General features: G+C 36.8%; 1 protein-coding gene across 6 annotated transcripts in view; it reads left to right on the forward strand.

The window, feature by feature from the left end:
• The window catches only part of LOC111190302 (uncharacterized), a 492,977-nt gene that overhangs the window by 194,366 nt on the left and 287,132 nt on the right, over nucleotides 1-11,479 (forward strand). For all 6 annotated transcript variants that reach the window (XM_049469796.1, XM_049469797.1, XM_049469798.1 and 3 more), the window contains 2 exons: nucleotides 2,226-2,399; nucleotides 5,223-5,396. In XM_049469796.1, coding sequence (XP_049325753.1) covers nucleotides 2,226-2,399; nucleotides 5,223-5,396 — 348 coding nt within the window. The remainder of the gene's footprint in view (nucleotides 1-2,225; nucleotides 2,400-5,222; nucleotides 5,397-11,479) is intronic.

The raw sequence follows: 11,479 nt of genomic DNA on the forward strand, positions 1-11,479 counted from the left end.
AAAATTTTTTTATCCCTAATTCATCTACACACGAGACACACACGAGAGGCACGAGACAAGGGAGTGCTCTCCCACCCATGTTGTTTTCTTTGGCTCTAGAACCTCTAGCCCAGGCCATTTGTTGTAATACTAATGTTCAGGGTTATGGAATGATATCCTTCTCTTCGTTTTGCAATCCACAGTCTTCAATTCCGGTTATTCTCGAACTAACTTAAAATTTTGGTCAGTTTTCTGGCTACAGAATAAATTGGTCTAAAAGCGAACTGATGCCAATCAGATTAAACAGTATCTCAGATGTTTAACGCTTCCCTTTTAAGATAACGTTGAAAAGATTTACATACTTGGGGATAGTCATCACGAAACATTATAAATCTCTATTTAAAGCTAACTTTCTCCCTCTCTTGATCAAATTACAAGGTAACATTCAATTTTGGAAATCTCAATGGTTGACAGAGTCAACACTAAGGAGAAGGTATTCTTGCCACAAATGCTCTATTTATTTCAGAATATTCCTATCTTTCTCCCAAAGGCTTTTTAAGGGTCTGGACTCAATTATCCTTCCATTCATATGGGATTATAAAGTTCATTGTATCAACCAAAAACAATTTTGTAAATTAAAGATTCAGGGTGAGTTGGCCCTCCCCAGTTTCATGTTTTATCACTCTGCTTGTGTTCTTCGAATTATCAGTATATGGTTAGACCACACATATGTACATCCTAAGTGGATCGCAATAGAGAGACAAGATTGCTTCCCCTATGACATCAGTGCAATAATTATATCCCCATCTGCTTTGGATAAATGTATTTATAATAGTAATCTACTGATCCATAACACAGTTCAGAGTTGGAGACAGATAAAATCTCTATTTAAGGAAGAAGCATTTTCTCATTATTTACTTATTACTAAGAACCCTTCTTTTAACCCTTCCATTTTAGATGCTACCTTTACACAGGAGAAGTGTTTAGGTCTCCATACCGTTGGGGACCACTACATAATGGACAATTTTGCTTCATTTGAACAACTTTGGAGTCAATATGACCTACCCCCTAGTCACTTGTTCAGATATTTGCAGGTCAGAGACTATGTAAGGAAACACCAACCAAATTTTAGAACAGCCAAGCACAGCGTTTTCAATATATTTTTCAAATTGTGTGACTGGGCAAATCATGCTATATCAGGGTTTATGATTTGCTATTGAGTCACAATAAACCATCCACTGATGCAGTGGGAGCAGGAATTTGGGTTGCACATAGAGAAGGATCTGTGAGAAGAGGCTTTGGGAGGCATTCATACATGCTCAGTGGATACAAGACATTCCCTAATACAATTCAAGATTATGCATAGCTTACATTATTCGAGAACTAAGTTACATACGATTTTCCCAGATGTGTCCCCTAGGCCACACCTATACATAGCCTTGTCTGTAGTAAACTTACCAATTATTGGATTGAAATCTTTGAGACACTTTCTATAGTTTTAGGTAAGATATTAGATCCTGATCAAATTCTGAATTTATATTGACCCCACAGCAGTTACTATAATTCGCCCTTATTATAGCAAAGAAAATTGTACTAAGGGCTAAGGGCCAGCAAGTTACTTTTACATCTGGAGGAAAAACGATTTACAATAAATAACAGATATGGACAGTTCAATAAATGCTGACTTTCCTTTCTGCAATATTTGGAAAGTACCAAAAACAATGGCAGTGTGACATCAGATGTTATTTAAAATTCAGGAAGATATATTGTATATTTGTAAATGTTGAGTACATTTATACTCCTGCTTAATAAACAAATTTTAAAAGAAAAAAAGACACCACTTTAATCTTATGTACATGACATTTAGTTCATTAAAATGTTATTAGATTTTACCAGTACATGCATGTAACATACAGTGAAACACTGTTATCTGCTCACTCAGAAGAAAAACTGAAACTGCTGTAAAAATTCCCAAACCCTAAAACTTGACAGGTTGTTGTGTTTTCTGTCTTTTTCTGTTTTGACATGAAAATTAAAAAAAAACTCAATTTCCAGAGTGATTCTGCTATATTACTTTCTATTTGTGCTTTTTTACATTTATTACTTCTTGTCCCCTTTCCATGATCCAAAGTGTCCCTCCTATTTTGAGCATATTTTGAAGTTGGAGTGAGGTGGTGTTTTCTGAAATCTGTGAGTGTGAATTTGATATTCTCTGTGTTTTAATTCTGTTTGTTTTTGTCATTTAGATTACCTGGTTGTAAACTCGTCGTGAATTCCTGTGAAACTCTCTGCTCAGCTCTGAAATCAGTAAACTCACCACTGAAAGAACTGGATCTCAGTAACACTGAGCTGCAGGATTCAGAAGTGGAGCTAATCTCTGATGGACTGAGGAGTTCAAACTGTAAACTGGAGATACTCAGGTGAGATTTCTGTCAGGTGATTTCTAAATGGAAAGATCATTATCATTTACTCATTCTGGACTGAAGAAGTGTTGTATTTTTTAAAACTGCTTGGGGTCTCAGCAGAGGACAGTGATGTGCTTTTTATATTTATTTAGATTAAAAAATATTTTAGTAGTGTCCGATCTCCGAACTGTCTCCTATAAATTCTTTGTAATTTTTTGGGTGAATAAAAATGCATTAAACTATCAAAACCTCCTGGAAAATGGATCTATCCCTGTAGAGATTTACACAATTTACAGCATTTGTCACTAACTGACGTCCATTACAAGGTGCTTCTGTCAATTCACTGTATTCAGGGCTGGACTGGGACAAAAATCGGCCCTGGCATTTTTGGTTTAGACCGGCCCCTCATAATTAGCGGAGCACAACCGACTTGTAATTTATGTATGTGGGGTTACAGAGAAGCATAATGTATCAACATGTTAAATATAAGAAGTTTAGTTTTGTCTGTTGTTAACTCCTCCATTCTTGTCTAAACTGCGTAATTCAATTGATTCTCTAATATCACAGCTCAATTTTAATTATTCAGGTTAAAGGTTTTTCCTCCTTTAAACAGCTATAACATGTATTTGTATCAGGCTACAAACAGGGCTGCTTTATTAACTCATGCAACACAACTATGTCTTAAAAGTATTTGACACTGTTTTACTCTTATTCAGTGTGGGCATACCTTTTGCTAATATTACTTTTATATTTTTTAAACTTACTTTTTAAATTAACTGATAATTTATCATTTTAAAATCTGTTATTTCACTTGTTTTAGTGCTTTTTAAAACATGTTGAACCACAGCATAGAGGCTACAAACTCAAACTATGCGGCCTTTTAACACAGCTTTAACCTAAATATTTAACATACTATAATGTAGCCTAAAATATACACTTGCTGCTCATCCAACACTTCTCATTCTTGATCGTTTGCTACTTTATCAGCCTTTGCTCATTATTTTCATGTAATAGAGCTAACGTTACCTCCATCACTTCAAAGTCCCTGTGTTGTCCTGACTTTACTAACGTTACCTGCTTACACATTCCTGCTCAGTCTGTCCCTCGGTTTCTCCGTCACAAGCCTGCATCTCCCTGTCTGCTGCCTCTGTCTTCTTCTACGGAGGACAGAGCGGAGGCTACAGCAGCGAGCATGTCTGTGATTTTTGCACATTTTGTAGCAGCTACAGAGAATTCCTTCGTGCGTAACTTCTCTGCACAACTATTTTTGGCGCTTCTGTTTCTCTATGCTGCCTCTCCTTTAATATACGTGCTCAACACTGAACGTAGTGGGAGTTCAGTGGACCATGCGGAGAGAGGGTGGGGCTGCTTTCGTCCTATATCCTGATTGGTCCAGTCCACTGTCTATTTTGAAGATGTGCCAATGGGACGCCCCCTCTAAATTGTGGGCCGGTCTCTTAGAAAAAGAAAAAATCCAACAGCATCGGCAAACGCCCAGTACGCCAGATTATCAGTCCAGCCCTGACTGTATTTAAATCACGCAGAAAGGCAGAACACCATTAGTTTCTGTAGCTTGACAACGTCAATGCTTGGTTACATACACCACAGTCAGTGGCTTTTATACTGTTTATATCAGTATCAGAATTATATTGTATTGACCGAGTTAAAGAATGTATTGTGACAGATTGTGGCCTTATTGCCTAGTCCTACTCCCAAACATACCAATTGAGTGAATGTTGTTATTTTTAGATGTGGTAGTATATTTTAATCTTATGTACAAGACATTTAGTGTGTTGAAATATTATCAGATTTTACCAGCAGAGGACAGGGTTGTGCTTTACACTAAACACACATAACTTTAATCAGTGTATATTAGTAGTAAAAGTACACAATTAAACTGGAATATATTTAAAAATAAACCAGATATTGATATTTTTGGCAGTGTAGGCAGGTGCCAAGTCCTGCTGGAAAATAAAATCTGCATCTCCATAAAGCTCAATCAATTGTCCTGGTATACACTGTGCTGACTTTATCGGCTCACCCATCCAAGTCATTGAAGTAATGGTTTTCAATCACTTCCATGGCCACATGTGTATAAAACCAAGCACCTATGAATGTATACTGCCTCCACAAACATTAGTGAAAGAATGGGTAACTTCTGACTTTATTTTCTACTGAAGATTTGTTCCTTTTATTTCAGAGCAGAGTTTGCCGCTAGCAAAACACACAAACAGCCAGCATAATTTCTCTCATATCTACATTGCAATAATACTTTTATTATTCAGTCCCGTATGTTATTTTATTTTTACATGATGTTATCCACCCCATTTGCTAATCCATGAGCAGTATCTGAGTAAAATAATGTAGCTATTTTTGTTATGTAAAAGGTTTTTGGTGGGTTATAAACCTCTAGTATACAAATAAAGCCTAGTGTAGTGCAGTGTAGTGGCTGGTATTGGTAGCTTTAGTGAAAACATATCAAACTAGAATATCGGACCACTGGTGAAGACATTTCCATCATATTTGAAAGATTCATCTGACTAAAACAGAGAAGACAACTCACTCCGATTACTGAAACAGATCTACTAGACAGATCTATCTCTGATTACTGATTACATCTGTAGCTGAATATAGTAGCAGTTTACTGAAGCTCACTAGAATCACTGTATGGGAGACTTCTGTTTCTTACTCCAACTACTTTATTGCAATTAAAATATGAAAGAAGTGTCATTTTAGTTACATCACCCAACAACATTGCAGATTTTTTTAAATTTCTTTAAGAAATTTCACTTTTAATATTTTGTAAGAGATACTGACTTTCTTTCTCTTTTCTTTCAGACTGGCTTTATGTAATCTTGGAGAACAGTCTTGTGAGTATTTGGGATCAGTTTTACAGTCAGAGAACTCCTCCCTGAAAGAGCTGGACCTCACTAACAATGACCTTCAGGATTCAGGAGTGGAGCTGCTCTCTGCTGGGTTGAAGAGTTCACACTGTAAACTGGAGATTCTCAGGTGATAGTTCTGTAAAACTATTCCATAAGAATTTATAAATTTGTAAACAATTTTTTCCAGAATTAAGGGATCTGTTTTTCATGATCTTAATGGCAACTGAATTACAGAATCGATTAGATTCTGATTCACAAGCTCCAAAATCCAATTTCTGATTCGATTCAACATTTTTACAATTACTGTTTACAGACATGAAAGAGATTTTCAGACAACTAATGTTCTAAATTGTACAAGGAACATTACAGTTGTTCACAGTTGGTAGTGTGATTATTGGAGCTGTTTTGCTGCTTCAGAACCTGGAAGTCATAAATGGAATCATGGATTCCGCTGTCTACCAAAAAGTCCTGAAGGAGAACGTCCGGTCGTCTTTTCTTGACCTCTGAAATTAACCTCAGAAAGACTGAAGAAAAACAAAGTTAAGACTTTGGAGTGGCCATATCAAAGTCCTGACCTGAATCCTAATGAGATGCACCTTAAAAAGGTGGATTATACTGGAAAAATCTGTGACAAAATTACAACAATTCTGTAATTGTGGAGCCAAAATTTCACCGCTAATTGCAAGACTAATTGCAAGTTACTGCAAACGCTTGATTTCAGTTATTGGTGTTAAGGGTGGCCCAACCAGTTAACCAGAAATAAACTATTTTATTAATTGTATGAGGTAGGTGTGTTGTATTTAGAGTTTTGAAAAAGTGAATAAAGTACTGGTAGATGGTAATCTGAGACTGTAATTCCTCTAGCAGGTTTTAGTAACTCTTGAGTTAAAAAAAAATTGTCACTAACGTTAGATTTTCTTAAACTACGGAAAGACTTTAAACTGCTGGTCTGCAGCTGGCTCTCTGACTCTGCAGATGGATGAGGTTGACACAAAAAAATAAGGGTCCTAATGTAAATTCTATGAAATGCCTGTAAAGAGCTCTCAGAACTACAGTTGGGAAAAGGCACCCTTCAAAACGGACAGACCTGGAGCAGCTCACAGAAGACGAATGGTCCTAAACCAGGAGAAATGTGTAAAAAAAAAACTCATTCATGTTAACAGGAAGCAACTGAGTTCCTAAAGGTGAAATAGTACAAATTTACCAGTCCAGTTTCATCTTTTATGTTCATTTGGGAAATTATATTATATAAAAAAAAATACAAGCAAAATAAATTAACATGTGAATACCAAAGCATTTCCAAAAATTGCAAATAATTTCTGAAAGAAGAGCGGGGTATCAGTTTTTTGTCCTTGACTGACAGTTGTTGCTTTGAATGTGTATTAAAGATCTCTAACTCCATTTCCCTCAGTTCAGCTCCTGCAGTTGGATGTTTAACATTAAATTCATATAATTGGAGGAGATACTGCATTAGGGACAGTCCTGTAGGCAGTGCAGCATCCAGGTGAAAATACTGCAGTAATAGCAGTGTAGTGGCTGGTATTGGTGACTTTCTTTCAGACTGGCTTTATGTAATCTTGGAGAACAGTCTTGTGAGTATTTGGGATCAGTTTTACAGTCAGAAAACTCCTCCCTGAAAGAGCTGGATCTCACTAACAATGATCTTCAGGATTCAGGAGTGGAGCTGCTCTCTGCTGGGTTGAAGAGTTCACACTGTAAACTGGAGCTTCTCAGGTGATAGTTCTGTGAAACTATTTCATAATCATTTATAAATTTGTAACCAATTTTTTTCCAGAACTAAGGGATCTGTTTTTCATGATCTTAATGGCAACTGAATTACAGAATCGATTAGATTCTGATTCACAAGCTCCAAAATCCAATTTCTGATTCGATTCAACATTTTTACAATTACTGTTTACAGACATGAAAGAGATTTTCAGACAACTAATGTTCTAAATTGTACAAGGAACATTACAGTTGTTCACAGTTGGTAGTGTGATTATTGGGGCTGTTTTGCTGCTTCATGGAACCATGGATTCCGCTGTCTACCAAAAAGTCCTGAAGGAGAATGTCCGGTCGTCTTTTCTTGACCTCTGAAATTAACCTCAGAATGACTAAAGAAAAATAAAGTGAAGACTTTGGAGCGACCATTACAAAGTCATGAATCCTATTCAGATGCACCTTAAAAGGTGGATTATACTGGAAAAATCTGTGGTGAAATAACAACTATTCTGTAATTGTGGAGTCAAAATTTCACAGCTCTGTGAAAGACTCATTGCAAGTTACTGCAAACGCTTGATTTCAGTTATTGGTGCTAAGGGTGGCCCAACCAGTTAACCAGAAATAAACTATTTGGTTAATTGTATGAGGTAGGTGTGTTGTATTTAGAGTTTTGAAAAAGTGAATAAAGTACTGGTAGATGGTAATCTGAGACTGTAATTCCTCTAGCAGGCTTTAGTAACTCTTGAGTTAAGAAAAAAAAGTTGTCACTAACGTTAGCTTTTCTTAAACTACGAAAAGACTTTAAACTGCTGGTCTGCAGCTGGCTCTCTGACTCTGCAGATGGATGAGGGTGACACACAAAAAAAAGGGTCCAAATGTAAAGTATCAGTATCAGGTATCAGTTTTTTGTCCTCGACTGACAGTTGTTGCTTTGAATCTGTATTAAAGATCACTAACTCCATTTCCCTCAGTTCAGCTCCTGCAGTTGGATGTTTAATATTAAATTCATATAATTGGAGGAGATACTGCATTAGGGACAGTCCTGTAGGCTGTGCAGCATCCAGGTGGCTGAGCAGTTCTGATTGTTTGGTGGTGTTTTACTCTGTTTAGATCTATCACTTTGTCTCTTTCTCTCCTCTCTGCAGATTGTCTGGTTGTTTGGTAACAGAGGAAGGATGTTCTTCTCTGGCTTCAGCTCTGAGTTTAAATCCATCACACCTGAAAGAACTGGATCTGACCTACAACCACCCAGGAGAGTCAGGAGTGAATCTGCTCTCTGCTCGACTGGAGGATCCACACTGCAGCCTGGAGACTCTCAGGTATGTTCAGCTTTGTAGATTATTTTAAACGACTGTAATCTGTAGTCATCTGCTGTTACTCTATTTTATAAAGTTTACAGATTATAGGTCACACTTAAAGCATCTGCTCTGCTATAATAGCATACATACCAATACATTATAGTATATAATATCTGTGGTTCACATTTATGTTCTGTTACTGTATTTTAATTTGAATAAAAATATGAACCACCTAGAAGACCCTAATGATTTGATTAAGAACCTAAATTAAATAAAAAATAATTAAATCAATAAATAAATAAAAAATCATAATTGTTTAAACTGTTGGCTTTTGGTAAATTGATTTGATTAGAAAATATTTAAAAACATGTGTTACAGCATGTGACCCCATCTATCTGGCACACACTATCAGGCATCATTTAAACCCTTTCCATAAACCTGCTGCCCAGTGTTTAACTTTACTCATAAGATAACACCTCACAACTTATACAGGTGTGGGCATTCCTTAACTGTCACATGAAGGAACACTTCATATACAGTTTGCGTACTTCTGTCTGCTGTGGATTATAGCTGATCTACCCTGATGGAGATCACGAAGTTTACAAAGATTACAGAAACGCTACAGCTTGGGCTGTGTAACAAATGAAGCGTGGGTCAAAACAGCAGTTATTACCTGCGATTCTATTTAGAAAAAATGAATGAAAATGTTTGTTTTGCGTGAATAAGTGCACACATAAAAAAACTGTTTACTAGCACACATCACACAATCAGACTGAACAATCTGGAGTTGGAACAGTTTCAGCATCTCAGAAACTGAGGGATGAGTTACACAGCATAAATCCAGAAAAAAATAAAACAAAAGAATATAAACCCGACAACAATATGTAGTAACTAGTAGCTCTCACACCACAAAGAAACTTAACATCTGTGTTCAGTTCCTGTGTTTTAATACGAACTGGATCTGGAGGATCCTGATTACTGGTTAGAGACCCACAGCTATAAAAATAAAAACTATAAAACAAAATCTATATTTAAATTGTTAATAAACATTCTGACTTTTGGACAATTTAGTGAACTGGAAAAGATTGTAAATCAGCATCTATCTAGACAGCTATCCCCCAACTTTCCTTATAAATTACCCATTTGGGGTTCACCGATGTGGTAATTCTAGCCCAGTGATGATATTCATTATCACACCTTTATATATCTGCCAATGCCAATATACACATTTATAGCTTACAGAGAGACTAGAGACCCTGGTATAACTTTAACTTTATTTAAAATAATATAATGAATATATAACTAATGAAAAAAATAATCACTAGCTTAAATCAATGGACTTTAAAGTAGCGAGGTCAGAGTCGAGCAGTTGTAGTAGTGCAGTCCATGTCTCTTGGTCCTTTTCCGGCATGCAATAGGTAGGTAACAAATCTGTTCCCCATATAAAGAAAAGATCTGATTTGTATCCGGTTCACACAGGAAACATGATGATAAATCCCATCTGTCTGTACTGGTTTAATATTTCCCAATAACACTCCAGTGAAGGTCATGCTGGGAGTAACAGTGGGCAGATCACAGAGCTGAGTAGCCACTGATCTGGACCCGTTATCCTAAAAGCTTTGTAGATTAAGATCATCTTTTAAATGTTAGAGAGAGTGTTTATTTAACAGTGATCTCTGTGCTAAGAGTCTTTAGGGCAGGAGAGACACAGCTGGCAGTGTTGGGCTGGAGTTTAATTCTAAACAACCAGCAGCTCCCCTGATTCCACTGGTTTAATCACCTGATGATTCTTCAAACAGCTGATCACATGAGCTTCTGATTGGCTGGAATGAAAACCTGCCCAATGTGCACAAGTTTAACACCCCTGCTTTACGTGAACCCAGCCCAAAGAACACATTTAAATAAAAAAGTCTCTTTCTGACCAGGCATTCCTTTACCACAGCCAGTAGATTCTCCCCCAACCAGAGAAACAGAGGGTGAGAGAGACTTTAAAACCTCTTTATTGTAACTAAAACATCATTTTAGGCCATCTCAGCCAGTCGAATCATTATTTGAAAGCAAAATAATCACATAATAAGTACAAATAATAAACAAATAAATAAATGAATATAGGTAAATAGTTTCTTTAAACTATTGGAATTCAGGTGCAAAGCAGAGATCCTCCTCTAAAACTGAGCACACCGCCTCTCCTCAGCATCACACTGCTGTAAAAGTCTCCAATTCTATTAAAACCCTGGATTTACCAGCAAAAAGCTGATTAAGAGACATAAAAACAAAAAGGTGATGCAACTCTGGCCGTATGTTTAGCATATTGCACACAGTTGATGAAACTAATGAACTAAGGAAAGGAAAGCTGGGTGTGTTACAGCAGGAAATCTCTAAACAGGACAGCGTTACTCCAGAACCAGCTTTAAATGCTGTAACATATTTTACCAGTGTAGCTGAGATGAGTGATAGTGGCGTGTTTGACTGTTCTACACGCTACTCTATCGGTATTAGCTCTAATTATACTGGTCCAACATCACCCTGATTATACTGACAGACCAACTACACCAGCAAACAAAAAATACATCATATACTACTGCTAGAGCTGCTCATCCAGCCTGTTTACCCCCAGCCTCTCTGGATTTTACAGCGGGTTAGTAATGTGGGTTACAGTGGTTTGTTTATCTTATGAAGATTCTGATTAAGTAAAATAAATGAGAAGTTTGTTGTTCCTGGCTCATTGTTTTAGTGCATTAAGCTACATTAAGATTTGTCTTTAAAATAAGTTTCAGTGGAAATAAAGCCCACATTAAGCCTTTTTTACAGCTCTAAGTGTTTTAGTCTCAGTTCTTCAGTTAGCTGGGTTAGCTTTGTGGTTCTAGAGTAACGTTAACACTGTCCTGCTGCTGCAGGAGAGACCGGTACTGATTGGATGACTACCCCGCTAGTCCCACCTCTCCGCCTTCGCTAAAGTAGTCGTGATTGGATCTCTTTCTAACTGGTCCCTACCTTTCACAAAACTAAATCAGTACTGATTGGATGTCGTCCCTGCCAAACACTTTCTTCTCGTTTTTATTTGTTGGTAAAAATGTCAGTTAATTTCGTCTCGTTTTTAATTTTTTTAATTCTGTTTTTATTTAGTTATCGTCTCGTTTTCTTCTTGATTAAAAGCTTTGTTGACAAAAACTATGACGAAAATTATTCG

This window comes from Astyanax mexicanus, chromosome 21 (assembly GCF_023375975.1).
Source record: "Astyanax mexicanus isolate ESR-SI-001 chromosome 21, AstMex3_surface, whole genome shotgun sequence".
Classification (NCBI taxonomy): domain Eukaryota; kingdom Metazoa; phylum Chordata; class Actinopteri; order Characiformes; family Acestrorhamphidae; genus Astyanax; species Astyanax mexicanus.